A 27,077-nucleotide genomic window follows, 5' to 3' on the forward strand; every position below is an offset into this window, starting at 1 on the left:
TCCTCAAGGAAGTTTTGGTTTGGCGTGATAGGTATCTGTTAGCCATTGGGTGTTGTTAGCCTTGAGCCTGTGAAGGACATGTTCAAAGTCATCGTTGAGAACGTAGAGCCCCGAACAGGGTAGAGCTCACAGGCTGGAAACCGAAAAGTTTGGTAAGAGGTGGGTTGTGTCCTTCTGGGCACGAGGCTCTCTCAGATAGGAGTTGAGTGGGGGCAAGTTAGTTACTAGGAATATCTTGGAGGAGGGATTGGCAGGTCTTGAATCTAAGAAAGAGTGAGAGCAAGAGAGAGATGTCAAACCGTTTCTTGGATCGATGTGGTTAATAGATGGCACTCACCTTGCCCCTCTCTGTACTGTGCCCATGGCAGACATCACTAATCAATCACAGCTCTTTCCCGCTCATCCACAGATTCCTTCTAAACACAGAGATCTGTGTGAGCTGTCGCCAACCCACTGGTGTTGCACATCATTTGAAATGTGCTCACCAGCTCTGCGGTGATGTTTCAAGTCAGGAGGATTCAGCAGAGGTAGTTTGGGAGAAACCAGGAGGTGAGAACAAGCTGTTCTGTCCATGCTTGGCTCTTGGGGAGTCCAGGGGAATGTGTGTTGTGGGAACACGAACTACAGGAGAGGGGAGAGGTTGGGCGTCAGGGGTAGAGCTGAACTGGAAATAATCTCTAATGAGGCAGTAATTGAAGTCATGTGAATAGAGAGATGCCTTCCAAGAGAGGGAGGATATGGGGAGAGGAACAGACGGCTTATGGCCGGAGGGAAGGAAACTGCCCACGAAGCTGAAGCAAGGAAGAGAAAAATTAACAAGGGAAAAAGCTGAATTTCCTTCACCGAGTGAGGGAGACCATCTCTCCAGCCCCCTAAGTGGAAACCTCTGGAACCTTAAGGAACTTTGGGGCTCATCTGCCTCCAGATTACCAGCGCTAATGCTGTTAATGCCTTCCTTGTTGGGCTCAGTTGTAAGCCAGCATTTCTTCTAGCGCTGATGTCTTTAGATGTGCCTCCTCCCTTCCTGCAGCCTCTCCCTCCACAGGCCCCTTCCAGGCCCGGCTCGGCCCACCCATCCTCCTCCATCCTGTGCCTCCTCTCTTCTCCTCTGTAGCTTGCTCACATTCCGGCGCGCTGTGCACGGAGTGCGAGGCACCACCAATGTGATCTTGTCTTTCTGATGGTTACCTTGACGAATCGCGCTGACACCCTCCGGTTCCAGAGAGAATTAGTTCCGCAAAGTCAAGGACTCCCTTCCGTCCCAGGGACCTGGAATTACCCTCGAACAATGAAAATGCCCCGGGCCTTGGAACAACTTTTCCCGCATTAACTCTGAGGCAGAGCTGCAGTGAGGAAATCTACCCTTTTAATAGGGGAAAATATTGCCCTCATAAGTCTTTATGCAGTGCACTTGAGCTTAATGCTCACTTACCAATTCGCCTTTATAACTTCCATATTGAGTGAATTAAGTCCTCCATGTGGGTAGTTATTAAAGAAGTGATAAGTGCTTTATAATTCAGTAAAGGGTGGCCTGGCCATTTCATATTTTCCTAAGGAAATTTGCCACCAGAAGGGCAGCACTCTCAGGACCCCTGGGGCTAGCTGATTTTAGGCCTAGAGCGTGCACTATTGGATTACTTTCCACCAGCTGCTCTGGCCTGGACCAGACTCTCCTTCTTGCTCAGACTTTCTCCTCCAAGGCCCATTGGGGAGAAAGGGTCAAAGTCAATGTGTCTCTCCCTGCCTCGGGCTGTTTCTACAGTTCATCAAAGACCTCTTCTTTCTCTCCTAGTTCAAAGCTGAGTTATCTAGTTAGGATTGGAGGTTTTATGATCAATGCGGTTTGACTCTCATCTGCAGACAAGAGGAGAGTGTCTCTTAGGGGCCACGGAGTACTGACCCACCCTACTCCCTATGCCTGCAACCCCACGGGCACAGCTTACTTCTTTATACCTTAGTCTCTTCAAATGGTTGGAGAAAATGCGGGTCCTGGCAAGACCTCAGCCACCAGACGGTTTTTACGACATGCTGCAAGATCCTTGGGTTCTGAGGAAGGACATTCCTTTATTCATTTGTTCATTCGAGTATTCTACTCTGTACAGGGAACAGGGCTGAGTGTTGTGGATACAGTAGTGAACAAGGTAGACCAGCTGCCCACCCTCACAGAGCTGGCATTTTGTTAGTAAAGAGATGCAGAAAACAAGTCAACACACACATGAGAGAATGACAGATTTTGCCAAGTGGCATAAAAGAACTATCTAGAGCGGCATTTCTCAACCTTGGCACTGTTGTCATTTTGGGCTGGATCCTTCTTTGTTCCAAGGGGGCTGTCCTGGGTTGTAGGATTTTTAGTCACATCCTCGGCCTCTACCCACTAGACTTTCCCAGTCGTGACAATCAAAAAAGTCCCCAGTCATGGCCAGATGTCCTCTGGGGGACAGAATCCGCCCCTGGCTTTTGAGAACAAGTGATCTAGAGGAAGGTTATAGAGAATGATTTTGGCTGGGTTGGTCAAGAAAGGCCTCTCTGAGGAGATGACATTTAAGGAGAATCCAAGTGCTTTTAAGGGCAAAACCAAGTGCAAGGGCCCTGAGAGGAGGGGGAGAGCTTGGGGTTTTGGAGAACAGAAAGGAGGCGGCTGGTGAGACAAAGCCAAGTGAACAGGGTCGGTTCGTTTGAGCTGAGGCAGGAGACGCCCAAGCCAGACATGTGGGGCCTCGCTGGCTGCGGTAGAGGCTGGAGTTCATCCCAAGTGCGGGAGGAGCCACTGGAGGTTTGTTTTTGGAGGGTGGGTGCCGTGGGGGAGGGGGGCATGATCAGATTTATGTTATAAAGAGTTCATTCCGGTTTTTAGTCAGGCCAGAGCAGCGGCAGTGGTCCCCGTCTTGGAGGCAGTGGTCTTTGGGAGAGGTAATGATGGCCTGGGTCCAGGTGAGGTCATGGGAAGGGGACAGAGCTGATATCTCTTGTGCAGGTGGACTGCTCAGGTGTGGATATTGCGAGAGGGGAGGGAGCACTCAGTGATGAAGTTTGGCTTCGGTCCCCGGGTGACCCCGGTGCCATTTATTGGGACAGAGAGGAAAGCCAAGGGCTGGTGTTGGACCTACTGATCTATGGGGGAAGAGCCTGGAGCTCAGTGGGCAGGTCTGACCAGAGACACACCTTTGGACTCTCTCAGCGTGTAGCTGATGTTCGGGGCCAGCATGTGGGTGAGATCACCACAGAGCCCCAGGGAAAGACCTGGGAGACACCGACATTTAGGGATCAGGCAAAGAATATGGACCCTGCAGAGGAGACGAAGAAGTAATAGCCAGGGGAGTAGAGGGAAACCCAGGAGAGAGTAAAGTTCAGGAATCCGTAAAGAGAATGTTTCAACAAAGAGAGAGTGGTTAACCAGGTAAAATGCCCCCGAGAGATGGGGTAACGGGGTGGCAGAGCAGAGTCTGCTGAGTTGGCCAGCACGGGAAACACTGGCAACCTTGGCAGGGCAGTTTCCACAGAGCGGCCGGGACCGAAGACTTGTTGGGCTGGAGAATCCAAGGCATGTGAGGAAGGCAGTTGGGCCTGCAGGAGGAGACTGATTCTCTGAAAACGTTTGCCGCGAAGAGATGTAGTGACATGGGTTGGTCGCTGGAGAAGGACATGGCGTGAAGGAGAGCCCTTTGTTTTTTTTTTTATTTTTTATTTTTTTAAAGGTTTTTTGTTTATTTGAGAGAGAGAGAGCGAGTGAGAGAGCAGAAGCAGGGGGAGCAGCAGAGGGAGAGGGAGAAGCAGGCTTCTCCGATGAGCAGGGAGCCCGATGTGGGGCTTGATCCCAGGATCCCGGGGTCATGACCTGAGCCGAAGGCAGTCGCTTAACTGACTGAGCCACCCAGGCGCCCCCAGGAAAGCCCTTTAAATGGGCTCTTCTAGAATGTGTCTGTATGCTGATGGGAAAATCTAGTAGAGAGAAAGTGAGGGTCCAGACGAGAGGGAAGGAAAAAAAAAAGATGAATGAATCCTTGAGAAGGTGAGAGGGGTCAAGGGCAGGGGACGGCCCCTGTAGGAAGCTGATAGAGTGCCAGGTGCAAAAGTTCTGCCATTGATCACTTTGAGGGTTCCCTAAAGCATGCATGCATTCATTCATTCATTCCCTTGGCTGTCACTGAGCACATTTGCATGGCACTGGAGGTCTGTGCCCTCAGAAACCTCCTGATCTGCTGAAAGCCATAGTCATGTGGGCAAGGGGAAGGTGGAGAAGAGGTGCCCAGGTGCCGAAAGCATGCCCATCTCGTCTCCTCCTCTGTTTGGCCAGAGGGGGGCCCTGCCCACTTCCCCAGTCCTGACACTGAGCATGAGCAACAGACCTGAGATCTGGTCCATGGGCCTCCGCAGACCTCTGGGATCACCATTTGTGGGCCTTGTAGTGATGCCCTAGGATGCCCATCCCTGATTGGGATGTTGAGTGGTGTGCCCTGGGCCACATCCCTCCTTGGGGAGCAAGTTCAAGGTGCCTGTGGGGTCTGACCAGGCCTCTGGGCTGCTCCAAGGGGCCAGGGTGAGGACTGTGCCGGCACGGAGCATGGAAAGCCTTGGGCGTGAGGTGGGGCCTGGAGGGGGCTGCTTAGCACCAACCTGGGGGGCGTCTTCCCAAGTACGTACTTATCCTGGGGTACCTGCTCTTCTTTGCGATTCTGGGGGTGACTAAGTGGTGAATAAGACAGATACGATCTCTGTTCTCATGCATCCTAGTTCTTGCTTATGGACACTGACGACAGACACATAATCAAATAATCAAATAAGACAATTACAGATGGTTATTAAGGGCTGTGAAGGACATGAACAGGGGCTTGTGCCAGGGAGCAGCTGCATGGGAAAAGGGGGTGTGTGTGTGTGCTCACATAGGGGTCAGAGCAGGTGTCTCCGAGAAGGTGACCTTTGCAGGGAGCCCTGAGGGCGGAAAAGGAGCCAGGATGAGTGTTTCATGGAAGTTCTGGTTGGGAATGCGTCTGGTGTGTCTAAAGACAGGTAGGTGAGCGTGGCAGGCGTCCAGATAACAAGCAGGTATTAAGAGAAGGGGCCCCAGGAACAGCCAGCGGCCGGCGTATGCAGGATCTCGTGGGCCCTGGCACGGTGTCCTGATTTCATTGTAAGGGCCATGGGAAGCAGGTGGAGGGTTTTCAGCAGGGGAGAATGTGAGCGGGCAGGTGTGGAGACTCTTGAGGGGGAAGAGTGACAGCAGGGGACCCAGTGAGGAGGCAGGGGTGGTTTGCTGGTGAGGTGGCCACAGCCCGGGTGCCGATGTGGGCATGCTGGGGTCGCCAGCTCACGCCCACCCACCTGCCCAGCCAGCCGGTGCAAAGGAAAGGCAGCAGCTAGCCCGGGGAGGGGCTGGCCAGTCTGGTCCCAGGCGGTGGGGTGAGGGGGCGGCACGCAGGACAGCCCAGACTCCCCAGTGAACTGGCCAAGTCCCAGAGGAAATCTCCCTCGTGGGAGTCAGGCCTTTTCTTAGCAGGGTAGCAGACGGGGGGTGTGCCCTTGACCTTTTGTCTGTTAGCAGACAGAGCATCTCAGCACCTGAAGAGCACAGGTGTGTGCACAAACCTTCCCGGTTCCTGGCACGAGCTTTAGAATTGATCAGGACGCCGACACAGATACTGTCGCTTCCCATCTGTTCACCGCAGGATGGGCATGTTCCTTTCTGCCGTTCCCGGGGGTCCCAGAGGCGGGGCTGCTTCACCATGGTCCTGGGCGTGTAGCTTGTAGAGCCGGTGTGCTAATGTGCTGCACGCTGGGGTCGCCAGTCCAAGAAGGCTCCCCAGGCTCTCAGGTCCAGCTCCCCAGGCATCTTGGATCCCTCCCGACAGCTGCCAAGGGAGAGAGAGCTGGGTGACTCGGCTGGTGTGATCCAGTGCGGCTCTTCCCCAGCCCCCTTGGAGCTATTGCTCCAGACGGTTTGTTTATAATGCTAAACATATCAGATAATTGAAAGCTAATGCTTCTGTCTGGATCACTAGACATAATATGCCTGGATAACAAATCAATTTCCTTATTGCCCTACAAGGCTTCGAAGTCAAATGCACGGCACATTCGTTGTGTGTGTGCGTGTGTGTGTGTGTGTGTGTGTGTGCGCGCACAGACTTGTGCTCATGCATGCGTGGGCTCCGATGCTGATTTGTTAAGAAATGGAATTCTAGGCTAGTTTCCCCAGGTACTGAGCTCCATCCTGCAGTGCGGGCCCGCGTCCTAGAATCGGGGTTCAGGTGAGAAGGGGATAGGAGCCTCAGGTCTGACGGGGAAGTGTCTGGAGGGAGGCGGTATCTGTGCACAGCCTTGTTAGCTGACGCTCTTGCGTTCCGTGTTGGAGGGGAGTGGGGCATCTGAGAAATGCCCATTTCAGCTGCCTCCTGCCAGGAGGCACCTCTAAGAATAGATTTACAGAATATGATATTAGTGGCTTATGCTTAGGTGCCACCAGGAAAAGTGTGACTACACCTCTAAGAATACTTCACTTATCTCTCGACCTTAATTATCCAGAAAGGGGATTAGAAACAAAGACAAGGACACGTATCTACCTATTTGTGTGTGTGTGTTTATGTTCTCTTAGATCTTTATTCAGGTTCTATTTATTTTCCTTCTCTGATTCCAGCAGAGTAATGGAATCTGCTATTTCTCATTCGGGTGCTAGGCATCAGCACTGAATTGAGGGCTAAGACATTGCCTCATCTAATCCTTACATCAACTGGATTTCCTATTTGGCTGGAGCCAGAGAGCTAGTATCTCTGAGGACGCTGAGAACCAGAGAGCTTCGAGAGTAACTGACCCAGGGGCATCCAGCTTCCAAGGGCCAGAGCTGGGTGTCTGCTTCTGGTCAGCCTGCCTCCAGGGCACCCACGCTTAGCCTCTGGGCTCGGAGGGGCTGCCGAGCAGACTGGTCGCAGCACACTGCAAGGGAGGAAGGGCTCTGGGGGGTGATGGCCCACAGCCCGAAAGCAAAGGAAGAGCCACGAAGCTGCTGAAAATGGACACAATAACCATTAGAATTTAGGAATCATGTCAGGGTAGGCCCATTTGGGTAGGGACACAAATTCTGCCTGCTTCAGGAACCTGTGAGGGTGTCACTGGGTGATAGAGCTCAGCAGGCTAGGTCACGGTGATCCAAGATCATCAAGAAAATATAAGTCATGTCTGTCTACTCTGCTTAAAAAGGCGAGGAGGTGTGTAATGCATTTTAGGGGGAAAAAGAAACATCTAGCAAGGAAGTTAAAACATGCAAAGATTTTGCATTTAAATTTAGTTGTCCGGAAAATTTGGTTATGAAGAATAGCTCGTTAATAGCAGTGAGAAGTCACAGTGAAAATAACAGTGATCTTACAGCAAGGGAGGAGAGAGAAAAGGTCGCAAACATGGCCAGCCATGTGTAAAGGAAGGAAGGAGGCTCGCTTGTCCCACCAACCAACCCCTTGTCTTGCCGAATTTCCGGTGACGAGGAATGTTCTGTAAGGTGAAGGGAGACACCGGTCTTGCCCTTCTCATGGGCCTCCCCATCAACTTCAGTCCCTTGGTGATGGATGGAAGGGGGTGGATGTCTCAGTGTTCTAGAGTTTTCTATGTATAGGACTTAAATATTGGAGTTATAAACAACTCTTAAACATATCCACATGACATGTTTTTAATTAAAATATGGACCACACAGTCTGTACCATCTCATTTTTATATGCTTGGAGATTGCCAGTTCATTTCCATATTGGCTCCAGCCAAACAGAAGGAGGGAGAAAGCAATGGTACAAAAGCACAGTCGAATTGATTCTAGTACAAAGGTTTTTTATCTTTTCCCTGGATGTTTTAATTAATATTTCACTTGTGCCCTAGCTCATCCCCAGAAGGGGTGGGGAAGCAGCTCTCTGTGATTCCAGGACTGGGTCCTGTCGTTGTGAGTCACTGGGAGTGGCTTCATTTCTGGTGGTTTTTCTCCTACTCCCGAAGAGGCTGGGCGCAGGCACAGTCCCTCAACTCCGGCACACCCCGCTCCACCTGACAGCAGCGTGCTCTTTGACCACAGAGGCTCACCTAGGCCTCATTGAGGTTTTCTGAACTGTAGCCCAAAGCCCGGCTCTGGCTTGGTTGCTCAGCGTTGTCATGAATTAAGCCTCCCTGCCTCCCTTCTCTCTGGAAAAGTGTTGCACATTCCCTCTTGGTGAAGAGTCATGATTCTGGGGTGTCAAGGAAGGGCAGTGGCCAGAGGGGAGGGACAGGGCACTGCATTGACTCTCTGGATGGAGCATTTCCCATTGCCGAGAAGGACAAAGCTATGCAGAAGATGAACTCTCAGTGAGAGGGAAAGACTCCTGAGGGGGGCTCCAGCCAGAGCTGGGTAAGGGAGACCATTATTGCTCCTGGGGTGTGTAACCTGGATTGGGCCGTGGTCCAGTGCACCAAAGAGCCCCTCATTTCCTCTCAAGTAATGCCCTTGACTTGCAGGAGGTTGGGGAGCCATAGCTTTTGTTGTTCTTCTCTCACCTGGACCCAGGGACCTAGAGGCAAGCTTTTTGGTTTTGGCCTGGGGCCTCTTAGGGTTTGCTCAAAGCAGTCATTTTTTTTTAAAAGGGTTTTTTTATTTGAGAGAGAGTGCACGAGTGTGGGGAGGGACAGAGGGAGAGGGAGAAGCAGGCTCGCTGCTGAGCAGGGAGCCCAACGTGGGACTCGATCCCAGGACCCCGAGATCATGAACTGAGCCGAAGGCAGATGCTTAACTGACTGAGCCACCCAGGCGCCCCCAAAACAGTCATTTTTAAAACTGTTGGCTGTTTCAAACCACGGAACACCGTCTTCAATAGTGATCTTAAGGCAGAAACCTTATATGAGGTAGGGCTTCCCAACTATGGACATTCTGGGCCAATAATTCTTTATTGTGGGGCCTGTCCTGGGCATCTGTGGACAGTTTAGGAGCATCCCTGGCCCCTGCCCACTAGATGCCGGCATCATTCCCTTCCTCCCAGCTGGGACCAACAAAAATGTCCGCAGACATTTCCCAATGGTCCTTGGGGGGCAGGATGGCCCCTTGCTGAGCGCCACTGTATAAGAGGTGACTCAAGTGGGGGTACTTTAGCCAGGATGGGAGCCTCCTCTCTGCCCCTGCCCCTCACTGCTCCCCAGGAAAGCGAGCAGGCTGAGAATGAAGCTGCAGATCTCTGCAGGGCCGGCCCCGCCACGCACTCTGTGCCCAAGCGGACGAACGCAGAATCTCGTAGTCCCACCGGCCTGAGTTCCTGGCATGGCTCTGAGCTCTTTCTCTCCCATGGTGAGGTGGGTTCCTGAGACGCCTCTGCGGGGATGCACCTGGCACAGCCTGCGGTCCTGGAACGGGGTGACCAGCGACTGCGCCCCACAGGGTTCAAATGCCGAACCTTCCTTTAAACAGTGATCATCATCGATTGTTTTTCAAGGGACAAAGTTAAGCGCTCAGGGAAGATAGCCTGGACACCCAGGAAAGCATAATAAAAGGAGAAGCCACATACTAGAGGCCAAGGTAACTACTGTTTACCACGAACAAAACCAAACCAAACCTACTGTCATATTTATCCTATTTGTTATGTTTTTAGAGGCTGCCTTCCCCACTTAAACTTGTAGCACACAGCAGCTACCAGAGCTCCCACAGCTGACTGCCCCCCCGGGGCTGGTACCGAGTGGTGAGTCACCGGCGGACTTGGCAGGTGCCCCACCGATGTCATCCACAAATGTCAGGCTGTACCTTCGCCTCAGAAGCCGCCCTGAGCTGCCGGCCGTGCATTCCCTGAACCTGTTCCTAATTTCTGCTTGAGCAGTTTTCCTGGAGGTCATGAATGACAGATTAACTGCCCCTCCACGCTTCTGCCAAATGGAGTTTTTATCAATGATTGCTGAGAAATGACAACTTCCAGCAGAACCATGATGCCATGTTTAGCTTGAAAACTGGGAAAAGACTGCTCAGTTTCTACAAAGCACAGGGTTAAAAATAACCATCCCGGCTTGCGCTCCCTGAGGACTTACTGTGTGTCCCGAGCTGCCGTTCCGTTTGGGCTTTTTAACACGGCCTTTCAATTCTCACGTCATTCTTACGCTGGGGCTATTTTATTACCCCATTTGACAGATGAGGAAACCGAGGCACAGACAGGTGAAGTCCCTTGGACAGGGTCACACATGGACAGAGGTAGCGACGGGGCCAGGATATGCATCCTGGCAGCCTGGCTTGAGGCAGGGGCCTGTCGGCGAGCTTCTTCTATAAAAGGCCAGTCTCTGCCACACTTCCTCAGCCCAGCTCCATCTCTGTAAGCGCAAAAGCCGCTGCAGACCACCCTAAATGAAAGGGTAGGAACCCTGAAATTTGAATTTCGTATACTTTTCACATGTCACAAAATAGGATTCTGCTTTTTTTTTTTATGTGTGAACTATTCTTAGCCCTCAGGCTGTACAAAGACAGGTGGCGGACTGGATTTGGCCAGCAGGCTGTAGCTTGTTGACCCGACTCAAGAGTCCAGGCTCTTTACCGCACCAGGGCACCGCGGCTGTGCTAAGTCTCTTTCCCTGTACGGGGAACCTCAGACCCAGTGGAGGAGGCAGGGGCCGGAGTCTCTTGACCAGGGAGCCTTTTGCACCAAGGAGTTTATTTGTTGCCCCGCCGTATCTCCGAGTGAGCCTATGTCAGGGATGGGCCGGCGTGTGCCCATCAGGACACGAGGGCTAAGAAGGGTAAACTGATAGAATGCACCGATGATTGACAACTTGGCCATAAATAAAAACACATTTACGGGCTTCTAATGAGGGCGAAGAAAAATGATTTCATTTATTTAAACAACTGATTGATAGCTGCTTGTCAGGAACAGACCCTAGTCTGTGGGCTCCGGTGAATGAACGGTCATCTGTAGGAATAGCGTGATCTACTTGGTAGATCACACTGGACCGATGGTCCAGTGAATACACCCGAGGGGCACTGGCACAGTGCCTTACTCCTTCTGGTATTCCTTTTCACCTGACATGGAGCCAGGGTCCCTGCCCTGGCAGGACCAGACCAAGCAAACCGCCCTGGGGCCATAGGCTTCCAGGGAGAAGACTTTGGAGTTGGAATTCAGTCCCGACCTGGCCACCTGGTCCCTGTCCCCAGCAGATGTCAGTGTGTCTGGCTGCTCAGCAGGGGCCCCGAGAGAATGTGGTACAAAACGGGCTCTCTGCATACCTTGTCACTGTGAGGCTTTGAAATGCTTCCAGGGGCCCTGGCCACCACTGCCCTGCGGCCTTCCTGGTTCTGGCTCCACTCAGTGGCAGATGGAAGAGCCACGGGTGTGGTGGGGCCAAGGAAGAGATGTCTGGGGAAGGCGGCTGCCACTTTTCTGGCCTCAGTGTGCCTTGGATAGCTGTGGGTTGCAGGATGAGCGAAGAGGGTACTCAGACGTCGGGGGCGCTGATGGGAGCATCGGATCCTGGGAGGGCAGGGTGGGTATCAGAGGGCCTTCTCCTGAGGCCTCTTGGAGCTCCTTGGGATAGAGATGTGGATGAGTGGTAATTTCTCACACAACTCTGGAATCAGAAAGGGCCTTAACAAATCAATAGCCGGATGGTTCTTAACCTGGGGACCCCAAGAGCTATAATGGAGGATGTTTGTCCCTGGCATTTTGTCAATATCCAAAAAAAAAAAAAAAAAAGAGCAGTAATCAAACCTATGACAAGCCCGCTTCCTTTGCTTATAGAACTTTCAAGTTCCTTTGCTTTGGGTGGACCTTATCCACTGGGAGAGTTAGTGCTGGTTTATATCTGTTGATAAAAAGCTCTGGTGAGGGCACCTGGGTGGCTCAGTTGGTTAAGCGACTGCCTTCGGCTCAGGTCATGATCCTGGAGTCCCGGGATCGAGTCCCACATCGGGCTCCCTGCTCAGCAGGGAGTCTGCTTCTCCCTCTGACCCTCTTCCCTCTCGTGCTCTCTATCTCTCATTCTCTCTCTCTCAAATAAATAAAATCTTTAAAAAAAGAAAGCTCTGGTGAATGGTGATTTATATCTTCGATTAATAAATCCGAGAAGATGAATTAATTATTACTTAATAAATGTATAGTGTGCCTGCTCCACACAAACCTCCTTAAATAGGAAGTGTCTTGGGAGAAAGCTCTAAACGGAAATCTTTGTGACAAGGAAGAAGAGAAGCTGCTGAGCTAGGGAAACCCTCTCCTTTTGCAAATGAAGACACAAGAGACCCAGGAGACCCAAGAGGTCAGAGTTCTGGCTCAAAGCCACGGGTCTTTAGGTCCCAGAGGTGAAGCCAGAACTGGGTTCCTTGGTCTCACCTTCTTTCTGTGCCTCCCTGGCCCCCAGCCTGCCCCCTCTTTCCTGGACTCGGTTCTGCCCAATCAAGCTGTCTGTTCTTGAACTCCAGGTGGGTTGGGCTGTGGTCACCCGAATGAGGCGGTCAGTGTCTGGACCCTGGGGGACCCCGAAGTGGGTGTATGCTCCTTCTGAGCCTTTTCACTCAAAAACCATGCCCACCCGCAAGCTACCCTCCCCCTCCCCCTTTTTAAACCCACATCATTTGTGTCATCTTCCTGGCCACATGAGAAAATGAGCTGTCCTTAGGAAGTCCCAAAAAGGAAAACAAAAGCGAGCGGAAGGTAGATAAGTCCTGAAGCCCAATGGGGAAGCTGGGTTTCGAGTCTTTAAAAAGGAGAGCTTTCTGGAGCCCAGAGGGGACATTAAATGCTGTCCCCGGGCCAGGTGCTCTGGGTCTCATGATGGTCCCATCAGGCAGGGGGTGTGCAAGCCCCCTCAAGGAGGGAGGAACCGTGGCTCAGAGACACCTGGCCATGTGGCAGAAGGCCTGGCTTGCATGTGGACGATTCAGGATTCGATCCCAGGTCTCTCTGGCTCTAAAGACAGCACCTTACTTGTGGACCCTGGCCAACCTGAACCCTGTCTTTCCTCCTCCCCCTGCAGACACATAGAGAACTGGCGAGGTCTGCACACGCTGAACGCCGTGGACATGGAGCTCTACACAGGCCTCCAAAAGCTGTGAGTGCACCAGACCTCGGGAAGGGCCGAGAGTGGTGGGCGGGCAGGGGGAGCCCACTGCCTCTGGGCTGCCCTCGGCACTTTCCTCCTCCATTCCTCTTTTAGTAGAGTCGGTACCACCCACTTAGGGAGTGTCCACGCCTTCAAAGGCCATCCGCTCACTCACCCATGCTTCCCCTCAGCCCAGAAGACAAGGGGGGCTGTGTGGTCTCATCTGTAGTTAGGGATTCGGGGCAGGACCCGAACCCAGGTCTCCCGGCTAGTGATCTTCCCTCAGCCCCATGTTTCACGAATGGTCCCCCTAGCCTGCAAAATTCCCCAGGCCCCTCCTCCTCCTTTGGACTTCAGTGGTGGTGGTCGTGGGGGGTTTGGCGTGGGGGAGGGAGTGTCCACAAAGGGGGTTGCAGCCCTGTAGTCGCTGGACCAGATTCTTGAGCAGGAGACCTGTTACCCTCTTGCCAGGATGAAGAGATTATAGTTGCCGGCTCATCCCAAACCCTCACCCAGGTCCCAGTGGTGGGGGTGAGCCCAGACGCCCTCCGCGGGGCACCCAGTGATGCTGATGATGAGGAACTGCGTTCAGTTCACAGGGGCGGCTGGAGGTCCATGACCTCCTGTCAGCCTCAGCCCGGAGCAGATGTCCCTCTGCTCTGTAAGCTCTGCTGACCCTGTTTTTCTCTCTCTCTCCAGGACCATTAAGAACTCAGGACTTCGGAGCATCCAGCCCAGAGCCTTTGCCAAGAACCCCCACTTGCGCTATATGTGAGTAGAGCTGGGTCCTGGGCTGCAGGGAGTGGGTGGGGGTGGGGGGAGACACATGGCAGGGAGGGTGCTGGGCAGGGGAGCTAGCTGGCGACCTGGGGTCTAGGCCTGGCTTTGTCACTGTGTGCCCCGGGCCTCAGACTTTGCCTCTTAAAAATGAGGGTTTGGGATTTGAGCATCTCTAAGATTCCTGTGAGAAGGAGGAGCCTAAACCAGGGCTTAGAGCCTCCTCACTCCCAAGGTTGTTTGCTTTTCATTTGCAATTTTATGGGACTGTAAGTAATAAGAAGTCCCACTCATCTGGGATGTGAATGCTACACCTCTGAGACCATTTTTGGGTCCCTAAGTGTGTGTCCGTGCGTCCCTGTGTGTTGGGTGCCGTTGGAAGAAGAGGGAAGGCAGGGCCAGACCAAGCGCCATGTCTAAGTAGGTTCTGGGTTCACTGGAGAAGGGCTTCGAGAATGGCACCTGTACCTGAGGTCACACAGCTTCGTTTGGGACAAGTTGCAGGCCACATGGCTCCGGGTGGGATTCTTGTCTGTACTTCCCTTCCCCCACCCTTCCCCCTCCCTTCCATGTCTGATGGTGGAGGGGCCTCCTCAGGGTTGGACCTGTGAGGGTAGAATCAAATGAGCTTACTGCTTTCTCTCCAAGCCTTGTTCTCCACGGAAGACTCTGGGATTCAGTGGGAGGACTGCCATATCCTGGGGAGAAGGTGGGCTTGAGAGGAAGCCTGGGGAGATGGTTAGGGGAAACACCAACCTCCTGTGCCCACAGGGGGTGCTTGCTGTCTGGTCACCTCTTCTTCCAGGATGGTGGCCGTCTTGGACATCCATTGGGCACCTTCCCCGAGAGAGCAGAGATTCTGCAGGGACCAGGTGGGGAGGGAGGGGTCTGTTGTATTTGGGGATGAAAAAAATGGAGCAGTGATGGGCAGGTGAGTCTTTCCTTTGTCCACGTGACCGTTGTGCTGGCTGAGGCACTTTGCATTTGCTAATGGAAGGGCAGCGCACTGGATTGGAGTCTCCTCTGAAGAGGCAGAGCCTCCGAGGGAAGCTCTCAGAAAGTGGCAGAAAGGGAGGAAGAGAAGGAGAAGGGCTTCTGGAGGATTGTGGTGGGAGGGGTGGTTCTTTTCGGGGATCCTCTGTGTGCTTTCTCAGGCACATAGTGAGTGCGTGGTGTGTGTGTGTGTGTGTGTGTGTGTATTTATCAGTTATGGCCACCCTTCTTTGTGCTAAACTTTCTTTCCTCCATCTGGGAATGGCACACACTGTAAGGCCCTTGCTCAGGGCCCAGTGTCGCAGCTTCAGACCTCCCAGTTGTCTCATCCAGCTGTTGCCCCCATCTCCGAGGCGAGCATCTGTGGGGAGATTCTCCCGATGTGCGTTCTCTGCAGCTGGAGGTGTAGCTGGGACCAGAGGAGGGCTTTGGACCAGTTGTCCCAGGTGTTTATTTTATTGGGGATTTGAATTTCAATGTAAAATATCCCAGGGGAAAAAGCTTTTGACCTCTGAGGAGTCTTTCTTTTCGTGCTAATTCATACAAAGTTCACAAAGCTAACCGCCCCTGGCCGATCAGGTGGGGACGGTGGAGGCTGGGGACCACATGTTCCCTGCTACAGGGTCAGCTAGCTGACTGTTGCTCTGTGGAGGCAGGGCCTCATGTGGCCAGACTGACTGTTTTTTTCAAGAAGAGCTAAAGGTCTGGTGAAACCCCTCAAGTTTTAAATGCTTGGCAATGAAAAACAAAACCCCTCAACTCCATGGGCCAAACGAAACAGCTCCGTGGGCAGAAGAGGACACACGAAGTGCCAATTTGTGGTCTAGGGTATTACTTGGGGGAGAGAAGCTGTCAACTTGGAAGAAGCTCTGTCCCCTTCGCTCAAGGACAGTGGCTAGGTGCTCATGCCCTAGAGCTTACAAGGCATTGTGTCACCCATAGCTCCCGGGGAAATTGAGGGGGCTTTGGGACCCGTCGCATTTCTTTGGGCCACAGAGGTGGGAGTGGGGGTGCATCTCAGGTTACAAGTGTTTCTGAAATGGAATGTACTGGAACATTCCCTTGACTTACCCTTGAGGTCCTGGAAGAAGCCTGTGACCCATGTCTCCTTGGGGATGATCTGGGGTCTGGTGGGTGGTGGCCGTGATAGGCTGATGGGGTTTTGCAAGACTCCCAGGGTTTAGGGGGCAGAAGGGGTCTGGTTGGAGTAGTTCTGTTGATAGCTGCGAGCCTGCCCATGACCTCGGGCCCTGTCTTCTCCCGGAAGCATTGGCCAGCTTTTGCCAAAGCACTTGCTGTTGGCAAGAAGGATGGTTCACTATCAATATATCCCCAGTTTGGGCCTGGTTGTACATCAGGGGCCATTAGGATTCTCAGCTTGGTAGGAGAAATTCAGCACCTGTCGAGGGGCTCCCCTAGGCACCGTGGGGCTTCCAGGGGAGTCTAAGGGTCACAGAGGAGTCAAAGGGTCAAGGTGTAAGTGCTGGCTTCATCGATGAGTTTCTTTATGAACTTTTCCCACTTACGAGGACACACCCCCAATCCCAACAGAGTGAATTTCCCGGCAGCTTCAGGACATTTTTCTCCTGGCAAATGGGCCAGGTTTCTCTGCTCTCTCACAGCATCTTCTATTTCTGTCCTCTAAATGCGGTTGCGAGTCTTCAGGCCCCAGCTGAGCAATCACAAGATGATCACTTACTCCAACACTAATTGCCAAGCCCTGGCTTGGCGGCTTTTTCTTTTTTTTCTCCCCCCTCCCTCTTTTAGGGTGATGGCTGAGAAGTCTTTTCTTGTCCCTTCTGTACAGAATAAGAAGCAGGAAGTGAAATCATCACCCCCTGTACCAGTGTCAAGTTGTCCAGGTTGTTCTGACTGGCTCAGTTTTCCCTCACTTCTAAGCTGCTGTTGCATTACTCAGGGTCCGCTTCTTCCTCGGGCCAGAAAATGAACCGATGTTAAGGCCAAGTTTTCGTCACGAAGAAGGCTGGGGAGGAGGGCTCTTGTGTCCAGCTTCAAGGTTTATGAGCGACTGGCCCATCTTCTCTTGACTCCTTCGGTGTTCTCTGTGCTTTACTGAGTGTGAGAAAAGGAAATATTGATTCATATACAGCAAGGGAGATCCTGTCTGAGAGACTGGAATATCCTTGACCGTTAGGTCCTTTCCTTGATCTTCAAGATTTTTGGATTGAGGATTCTTAAGGATAAGGATTTTCCAAGTGGATAATTGGAATTGCTATTTGCTAATCTGCAAAATGGGCACAATAACAGGGCCCCCTTTGCGGATGGGATGTGGGGAAGATGAAGTGACCGGAGGCGCATACAGCTCTCAGCCCAGTGCCCGGTAAATGGTCAGCGTTCAGAAATGGCAGTCGCTAATAATGATAGTAATTATTGTGATTTGTGGTGATGATAATAGAACCGAAGAGGGGGAACCAGTTGGCCTCGATGATGATTCTGACTGTGACTTTATTCTGGAAAAGTCGTAGATCTGTTCTGCAGTGGTGTCCACCTCTCTGGCATCTGGAATACTCCTCTCTGCAATCTCTCGTGTCTTTCTTCCTTGAATACCGACAAACGAACCCTGATAGATTCCCTGTTCTCTCCACTTAGTCCCCCTGCTCTCCTTCTCGACAGTGTTAGTTTCAGAAAGGACCCAAACAATTCAGCGGATGAGCTTACCCCTTAGTTTCCATCTGATTGGAGGGCGCATCCACCCGCATGACTGAAATTGGACTGTTTGCCGAATTTCCCAGCCCCACCTCTGCAGCTGGCTCATCTCTTCCCTTCTGGGGTTGGTCTTCCCTGACGTGGCTCACACATCAGCCGGATCTCCACAGTCTGGGGTCCCCATAGCACAATGACGTAGATGATTTTCTATGAACCGCACTAACATGGCGGGTGGTATGTTCTTTCCTCTGTAGAGGACGTCAGGGTTTTCCGAGTGCTGTCCTGTAGTAGAACATCCATGAAGTCCTCTGATTCTCTTTCCAGGAATCTTTCCACTGTAGCTCATGGGCCAGAAGGCGCAATGTTTTCCACTGAAGCAATTAAAACATTTTTTTCTTATGATGGTTAGAAAATTGCATAAAAAAAATGCTGGTATGGGGGCACCTGGGTGGCTCAGTCGGTGAAGCGTCCGACTCTTGATTTTGGGCTCAGGTCATGATCTCAGGGTTGTGAGATCGAGCCCTGCATCAGGCTCTGTGCTCAGCACGGAGTCTGCTTTGGATTCTCTCCCCCGACCCCCGGCCCTCTGCCCCTCCCCCCACCTCTAAATAAATAAATAAATAAATAAATAAATAAAATCTTTTAAAAAGTGCTGGTATCAGGAGAGAAGGAAAGGCTAGTGTTGATTGAGAACTTACTGTGTGCCAAGGACTGTGCCTGGTGTTTTTGCAAACATCACTCCTCTCGGTAACTGTAGGTTAGCGTTCCTCTATTGCCATTCCATAGATGGGAACATTGAGGCTCAGAAATCATAACTGCCTTCCCCCAAGTTCACACAACAGTTAGTGGAGCAGCCAGGACCTGGACTCTCATCCCTTTGCCTCTGAGGTTGGTGTACTGTTCTACAGTCCTCACGTGTTTGTCTCTCTCTCTAGTTGTCCAGCAGGAACTCCTTATGGGAGGGTTGGGAGTCTAAAGTTTTATTAGAGCTGATGTTTCCCCTGGGGATTTAGCACCATCCATCCTCAAAGACCTCTGTTGTGAAAGCTCTGTTTGGTTTCTTTTCCTATTCAGGTCAAATCCTATAACAACAGTTACGTTACAACCCGAATATCTTTATCATAAAAGATTCTTAGCATTCGCCTATGGCTCGCTCATTTCCAAGAATATGCAGTGTGAGATTCCAGCAAGCCAAAAGAATTTTTATTTAATTCCTTGGAGGTGTTGTGGTCAGATTTCTCTCGCATTCTATTTCTTGCGTTTTCTCCCACAGCTCTGGGCGCCACATTGTTACTCCTCTCTGTCCTCAGCAAACGTGCACTTGATCTTCAGCTTGGGATAGCCAACCCCGAGCTGACCTGTGTGGGAATGCGATGGGGTGAGGAGGGGGAGAATGTCCTGATTTGAGCATGATTGTCTTGTTGTGTTCACAAGGAGGGAAAGTCAGCAGCCCTGGGCAGGTAGGAAAGAGGAAGTGGCCAGAGTCCTTACCATTGCCGGACTCGGCTGAGAAGGCAATACACTCCTCTTGAGGTTATTGGGATGGAAGCATGGTGAGACTGATTTCTTATGTTTTGTAAATCACTCAGTGCTTTTTCTCCTTGAGATCACCCCCCTTTCTGGGATGCAAGACAATGGGTAGATATTTTATGGGTAGACCTTTGCCTCTCTTCCTGCTCCTTCCCTCAGCCCTGAGACGTTCCTCCGCACCCCAGAGGGATTGGTGAGTGGCACACTTGTCCTCTCACTGCTTCTCCACATGGGCTCTTCCTCCTTTGTTCCACTGGAGGACTTAGCCACTGAGCACTGTATAGTTAATAGCGTGGGCTTTGGAAATAGAAAGGCCAGGGTTCGAATCCTGGATCCTCCACGTCTGGTGTAATGAGCTTCTCCATCTTACTTAGGCAAGCTACTGATCCACCATGAGTTTTGAAGGGACCGTAAGACCTCCTACGTCATAGGATTGTCCTGAGCCTCCACTAAGACAGTGCTTAGAAAATGCTTCAGACAGTGCTTTATGAAAGACTCTGTATATTTTTTGCTGTTATTAATGACTTCTCCCCTGCTCTTTGGTCTCTGATTCCACAGAATCATAGGTAATTAAAGCTGGAAGGGGCTCTAGAGTTATAACCCCCCCCCCCAATTTATATTCCTGTACCTGCTCCCACCCCTGCCCTTTGGATTCCTTTAAATTGCCTATTTGACATCTCCGTTTGGGTGGCTAAGATGCAGGTCACACCGAACTTGGCCCAAAACAGAATTCTTGATTTCAGTCTACCTCCTCTCTCCAAACCCGTTTCCCCTGGGTGTTTCTTGTCTCTGTAAGTGGTACCACTGGACAGACCCCTCATGCCAAAACCTTCCGAGTCGCTTTTGCCTCTTCGCTCCCCTTTGCCTCCCTTCCTCCATCCTTCCGTCAGTTCATTCAAATCCATCAGATACCTTGTATCCATCCACGTCTCTCATCGCCTCCTCCCCCACATGCCATCCTGGTCCTGGCCACCAGCCTGTCTTCTGGCTCTGGCAATAGCTTCCTATCTGGCTTTTTCTTACCTTTTGTCCCCTACATTTCATTCCCAACACCATTGCCAGAGTGATATTTTAAACACATAAATCTGACTGTGTCACTCTTCTGCTTAAAGCCCTCCAATTACATCCCACATTACCTACAATGAAAGCTAAACCCCTTGCTGCGGCCACAAGACTCAGGCTGATTCGGTTTTCATCCCTCTGTCTCCGGTCCTGGCTCTTTCCTCCTTGCTCTCCGCTGCAGCCTTATGAACCCTCTTTCAGTTCCTTGAATGTACCACACTCATTCCCGCCCTTGGAGGTTTTTACTTGCTGATCCATCGGGCCCAGTTCTCTGCATGGTTGGCCCCTTCTCATCGTTCTCTCTGATGGGACTGGCTTAGCAAGGCCTGTCCAACCACCCGGCCTCTGTGGCCTTGCTTCTCCTCCTGCATCTGTCACCCAATTACATCACGTGGTTTAACAGTTTCCCTGGCCCTTGTTACTATGGACTGTCTGGAATTATCTCATTCAGTTATTTGTTTAATTGTTTATACCCTATCTCCCCCACTAGAATGTCAGTTTCCCTGGAGCAGGGACTTTGTGTTGCTCGCTGCTGTAGCCCAGCACATAGAATGATGCCTGTCACATAGCTAGTGGTCCGTAGCTATTTGTTGGAGGTGGCTATTTGTTGGCTAGTCTGACATGATCATTCTGTGGACCAGACGATGGATGTCTAGAGGAGAGAAGAATCCTGACCAAGGTCTCATGGGCAGGAGCTGAGCCAGGACTAGAACTCAGGTCTCGGGACTATCAGCTTGATGTTCTTTCCACCCTCTCATCCTGTGGACTGTTCTTGGGTCCCGTCTGACCAGAGCTCCTCAGGCTCTATGTTTGGCAGAACACGTTGCAGTTGTGTTTGAAAGAAAGGATATAGGGGCAAATAATATATGCAAAGCATTGACATTATAACACTGATACTGTAAAACGTACAAATAGTACAAACGTTCAATCATATCACAACAGCACTCTGCTGAAATGTCACATGAAAATGTACAATGAAAGCAACTTACTTCTTGGAGATTTCTGCTCCCACAGCTCTACCTGCTCAGAAGCTTCCTCAAACCTGGAGCTTGAGCTGTTGCCTCTAATGAAATCCTATCAGCCACTTTTTTTTTTTTTTTTTTTTTGAGAGAGCAAGCGAGCATGTGCGCAAGCTGGGAGGTGATGGAGACACACAGAGAGAGAGGGAGAAGGACAATTGTAAGCAGACTCCACGCCCAGTGTGGAGCCCAATGCGGGGCTCGATCTCACAACCCTGAGATCATGACCTGAGCCAAAATCAAGAGTCAGATGCTTAACCGAAGCCCCCCAGGCACCCACTGCCTGAGTTTAAATTCTGGCTCTGTCACATACCTGCACATGTACATCGTAGGCAAGTTACTTAACATACGTGCATATCTGTGCCTTAATCTCCTCATTTGGAAAATGGGGAAAATAGGGTTGTTAGCAAGAGTGACTGGATTAATGTATATGAAGCATTGGGAGGAATATCTGGCCCAGAAGAGGAACCCAGTATATGATAGCTGCTGTTGTTACTGTGATTGTTCAGGGTACATTGTGATGGTCCCCTTCTCAGGATGCAGCTGAAAAAATACGTAGAGAAGTATGTATAAGACTCTTCCGTGTTCCTCTCTCTCCAAGTGCTACATGCTGTGGGGGATTTATCAGGTACAAGACATGGTTCCTGTCCCTTAGGAGCTGACTATCTGGGGCACCTGGGTGGCTCAGTCGGTCGAGCATCCGACTCTTGGTTTCGGCTCCGGTCGAGAGCTTATGGTCATGGGACACCCCACTCAGCACAAGTTTGCTTGGGATACTCTCTCTCCCTCTCCCTCTGCCCCTCCCCCTGTGTGCTCATGTGTACGCATGCTCTTTCTCTCTCCCTCTCTCTCAAATAAATAAATCTTAAGGAAAAAAAGAGCTTACGATCCATTTGGGGAATATGAGACCTAGGCATAGCCAGGACAGTGGCTCCTAATTCTTTTATTTTTTTTTTTTGAGACTATGGTTAAAGCTATACAATTTCTCCTCAGAAAAAGCTCCCCACTACACACAGACCATTTCTCACACATTTTGGGGGATTTATAGACTTCCTTTGGACCCTGAATTAAGAACCTGTCCAAGGATATCCTGGAGAGAGGTGTGTGGTCGCTGGGATGTGTGGTTTATACCTAGCAGGTCACAGCCATTTAAAACTCCTATTCTAGACATGACAAATGAGATTTATATTACGGCACATTCTCATAGGCATAAAAGAATGTCTTCATAATTTATAATCTCCCCTGTGGTTAAGATAAGTCGGGAATAGACTGGGTATGGTATGGGGTTTCTTTTTGGGATGATGAAAAATGTTCTCAAACTGATTATGGTGATGGTTGCACAACTCTGTGAAGATACCAGAAAACAGTGAATTGTACAGTTCAAATGGGTGAATTGTATGTGAATTATACGTCAATAAAAATGATGAACGCGCATCTTTGTGCGTGCGTGTGTGCGGGCATATGTGGTATGTCTGTGTGTGTGTCCCATGTCCCTCTCCAGCAGAAGCTCTTAGAGCCTGCACGGGGTTCCCCATGTTTCTTTGCCCTCTGCCCCGGGACAGAGGATGTGAATGTTCCAGACGGAGGCTGCTCCATTAGCCTGAGCCTCGCTGGGAAGATGATGAGGGCAAAGCCACAGCTGACCTTCTGTGGACATGCAGGGTGAGAGAGAAATAAACGTTTGCTGTAGGGAGACAAGACACGGATAAACCGGGGATGACAGTGGCTGTCACCCACGCACAGGTGCGTGGGCTGCCGGGAGTGCAGACCTCTTCTCTTCCTTTCTGTCCCCCTCAAGAAGGGGTCTCAGGGCACAAGGGTGGGGAATGCTGTTGCAGCGATGGCTTTGAACCTTCTCGAATTGATATGTATAAAGAAGTAAATTGAACACCCGTGCTGGCTCTTTCTTAGAGGTGGTGGGTTAGTTGTGACATAACTCACACCTCTGACCCTCCGCACAAACAGCTGACCCTCTCCAGTCGTCCAGTGCAAGTCAGCGGGAGGGGCCGCCGACTTAGGCTCTAGTGTGATTGTCGATCGGGGGTGGCCTGGAGGGGGCGGCGGGGTGGGGCTTGGATGGGTGGCTGTGGGGGCTTATGGAGTAGGGGCTGTCCCCTCCCTGAGGCATGAGTACGGCCCTTTCCCCACCTGCAGTTCCTCCCAGAGCCGATGAGACACCTGTTCGTGGTCCCCGGCTCTGGGGTCTGGTAAGCGGGGGTCATCTCTGAGAGAATTCTAGGGGAACAGGATTTGGAAATGGAGCCATTTGTCAGTGGAGTAGCGTTTTCCCAGATCTAAGGAGCTGGGACCTGAGTCAGAACTGTATGCCTGCGTGTGTCTGGGTGGTGGCCAGGGGAGGAGGGGATCTGAAGTTCGGGCTTACACGAGCCTGGGGGACGGCTTGACACCTGGATGGCTGTCATCGTGACAGGTACTGTTTGGCTCTCAGCGGAGTGACCACATCTTGCACCTACTTTGTTCTTTCTCTGCATTGTTTTCTGACCTTGGATGAGCTGCTTAGCCCACCCGGTCTGTTTCGACATCTGTAAACTGAGGCGGTGTTATAAATGGGCCCAGACCCGGCCTCGGCATTTTGGGAAATTCTTCTTGGAAGAAAGGTGGTGTCTGGGGTCGTCGGGGGGCCAGGGCCAGGGGAAAGCTGTGGTCAGCTCATTCTGGCCTTCCCCTCTCCCCGCCTCCCTGCAGGGGCAGGCATTCCGGTGCACTGAGTTCCACTATGGACCTAACATCAATGAGGCACTAACTACATGCCAGGCATTCATCTGTGCATTTTATATAGCATTTTATCTCCATAATGGCAGGTGGACACGATTTGTCGTCTCCATTTTACGGCTGGGGAATTTGAGGCACAGAGCGGTTACATGACTTGCCTGACCAACCCGAGGTGGGCTGCCTCTGGAACCCCAGACCCCGTCCTCTCAATAACTCCACTCTTGCATCCATCGGCTGTGGCCCCCTCAGGTCCAGCCTGGGCAGGCGTCAGGTCTCCAGAACCAGCTGGAAGGCAGGAAGCTTCAGAGTGACACTTCTCAGAACGGGGGCTACTCTGGGAGAAGGACCGTGGGAGAATATTAAGAGGGTGCCCGAAACCAAGTCCCGCTCTGCACCCAGTTGCCAGCAGGTCTAGGCGGGTGGGCAGTGCCTGGGCTGGCACTCAGGGCCGTCAGCAGAGGGTCACATGGGCTGGGTGTTCAGTGAAGAGAATGGAGCCTGGCTGATCGAACAGGTGGGGATGAATCCATGCTTACGATGTATGCACGCGGGAGTAGCAGGCTTTCAACCTGTCCGTTTCCAGAGAGCATGAGGCGGCTTTGCCTGGCCCCAGCCCTGGCTGTCTTTGGCCCCACCCTTCAGGGAAGTCGGTGTTTGTAGGTGGCAGAGCCCACTACCTAGTCTGGGGGTGGGCGTGGAGGGAATGGACCAGATTCGATGAACTCTAAGGTCCCTGCCTTACCAGCTCATGATTTTGTGCTGAGGTGGGTGTAGCTTCAATGCCTGACGTCTCCTTGTGCCATCGAGTGGTGTTACTTCTGTAGATCTGCCCGGGTCTTCTCACCATAGCCCAGCCTCTGCAGCAGCTGCTGACACCAGGCAGAGCCTCTGTTATTCCTCTTTCAAATGGGTGCTCTTGTTTCTGTTGAACCCAGATGGCTTTTGTATCCTGGAACTCGCCAAACTCAGGATTTTCCACCTGGAATTGCTTCGCGTCCACTCATGTATCTGCTGCTTCCCATTTCTAGTCATATCACCCCCTCAAGTCTCTGGGTGATGGCCTTTCTGGAGCCCTGAAAAGGATTTGCATCTTGTTCCCTTAGGGACGCAGGGCCCCAGCGTCCTAAATTGAGTTTCTTTTTTTTCTTGTCCATTTTGGTCTCTCCTGCAGACTCCCTGTGGTCCTGGGATTAAGGATGTCTTCCCTGATAATTTCTTTCTGTTCACTTTGTTTTATGGACGGCATCCTGATCCACCCAGGGCAGACCCAGTGTGACCCAGACTGTGTGGCCACGTACCTTGCTGGCTAGCCAGAGTGTTTGTGAGGTCGTGTGATTCTCTTCGTTGAAGCCCACGTTCAGCACAGAGTCTCTCTTTCTAATTTCAGGTCTCTCTAGGATCCGCTGCACTGAACTTTAAGAGTTTTCTTGTAACCTTGTCAGCTTTCCGAAAGCTCAGTCTAATGCTGAGTAAACACTCTGGTCTCCGCGGCTCCCAGCCTTGGGGATTAGACCGTGTGCCCATATTTTTCCAGCCTTGATTTTTCTTAGTAGATTTTCTATCCTTCCCCGCCCTCCCACCCCGCCCTCCCCTAAGGCTTCATTACTTTCCATTTGTCCACATCTCTTTTCTCCATTTTTCTTGTTAAGGACAGATTTAGAAAATGAGATTAGTCTCGTGGCTATTTGGGCGTCATCATTAATTTTTGTCCTTCTTCATTCCTTAGCAGACCGGCAGTCTTGTGTCTCTCTCTCCCTGGTTTTCTCCCTGATGGATTTGTGAGAGGCTCTTCCCAGATTAACCCTTTTGTCTCTTGGGATCTGCCGTGGTCCTCTGCCCTTCCTAGTGGGCTTCTGGGCCCTCCGGCTGGGGTGGCTGTTTTGGGTCGGAAGGGCATTGGGTCCCCCAGAGGGGGGCTCAGTCATGTGCCGTCCCCGGCCAACCTGGTGTCCTAGAGTGCTGTGAAGTTCACTCACAGCGGCCCTCGGGGTCATGTGGCATTTTCCCAAGACGTGAATTCATTAATTCCCACCAGGAGCGTCTGGTGTGGTCCTGGGGCCTCCCAGGAAAAGCTGCATAGATGAATTACATTCAGGTCTTCGGCTTCAGTGAGGTAGCTGGGGCCAGGAGAGAGAGGCTGAAGGTAGAGGCACTTTCTCGACAATGCGATGGGGACTTAAGGGTTCCCGAAGAACACTTAACAAGGGTGGGTGTTGCATCTTTGGGTAAGGGGGGGTTACAGCAGGGAAGGCCCCCCCACCCTGGGGTGATGACAGACAACACGAAACCTGGGGTGGGTGGGAGACAGCAGCTGGAAGGAGCTTGGTGAGGGGATGGGTGGTGGGTATTTATTGGGTGAGGACTCTTCTTGGTAGATGGGATCGTGTGCTATGTGTCCAGAGGTCTGGCAGTGTTTGAAGGACCACAGGCCCCACTGACCCTGGAATTGGGCCGACAGCTGGACCGCTACCATCATCTTGCCCTGAGCTCCTTAATGGGTCAGTACAAAAAGGTTAGGATGTTGCTTCCAGCTCTCCTGTCTTCCAGGTTTGTCTGATGATCGGAGACCTCTGTCACTAAGACAGCAGAACTCTGAGGGGCTGGTCACGTTAGGGGGAGCCCGAGCAGGAGGGGGAGTCAGAGCTGCAGGGCAGGGCCCCCTCCCTATGTCCCCATTTTCTGCCAGAGAGTGTGCATGAGATGGCTCCATGCCTCCTTCCAGAGGGAGGTCTTGGTGCTTCCCTGGCCAGGGCCCTGCCTCTCGGACATACCGGCATCCTAAGAGGTCTCCCTAGAGCTCCCGCTCTCCACCCCACCCCACCCCACAGTTTTTCCCCATGCAACTGGCAAAGAGATTGCTTAAACATTTCAATCGGATCCCCCCTAAATGTGCCTTTGATGCTGTCAGGCAGAGCCAGACTCTCTGCCTCAGTTTCCTAGGTGAGTGGGCAGCTGTGGCAGAGACCTGAATGGGACAGCATGGTTGGTAGAGGTCCAAGGCCAACCTTGGGACCCATTCCAACACTTCTCCACCAACATCTCCCATTCTACCTCCTCTCATGCTCTCTGCCCCTGCTACACTGACGTCCCCCCTGCAGTGTGCTTGGGCCATCTCCCCTCATGGCCCTTGCCTGTCCTGGCCCCTCACCTGGCAGGCTTTCGTTCGGCCCCCACTCTCTTTAGCAAGTGCCCACTCCTCCTTCCAGGTTCAGCCCCAGGGTCCCCCGAAAACTTTCCACTAACCATGCCCCTCCCACGCTGTGTCCCATCCCTTTCCATTGGTCTCTGTTCTTGTCC

General features: G+C 51.8%; 1 protein-coding gene across 6 annotated transcripts in view; it reads left to right on the top strand.

Moving 5' to 3' along the window:
- NTRK3 (neurotrophic receptor tyrosine kinase 3) overlaps positions 1-27,077 on the top strand; it is a 401,430-nt gene that overhangs the window by 86,798 nt on the left and 287,555 nt on the right. For all 6 annotated transcript variants that reach the window (XR_012375172.1, XM_025893114.2, XM_025893115.2 and 3 more), the window contains 2 exons: positions 12,934-13,008; positions 13,699-13,770. Coding sequence is in view for 5 of the 6 variants with exons in the window: in XM_025893114.2 (XP_025748899.1) it covers positions 12,934-13,008; positions 13,699-13,770 (147 nt within the window). In the remaining variant the exon portion in view is untranslated. The remainder of the gene's footprint in view (positions 1-12,933; positions 13,009-13,698; positions 13,771-27,077) is intronic.

The sequence above is a fragment of the Callorhinus ursinus genome, unplaced genomic scaffold, assembly GCF_003265705.2.
Source record: "Callorhinus ursinus isolate GAN/ISIS: 27379988/994484 unplaced genomic scaffold, GSC_fseal_2.0 scaffold45, whole genome shotgun sequence".
NCBI lineage: Eukaryota > Metazoa > Chordata > Mammalia > Carnivora > Otariidae > Callorhinus > Callorhinus ursinus.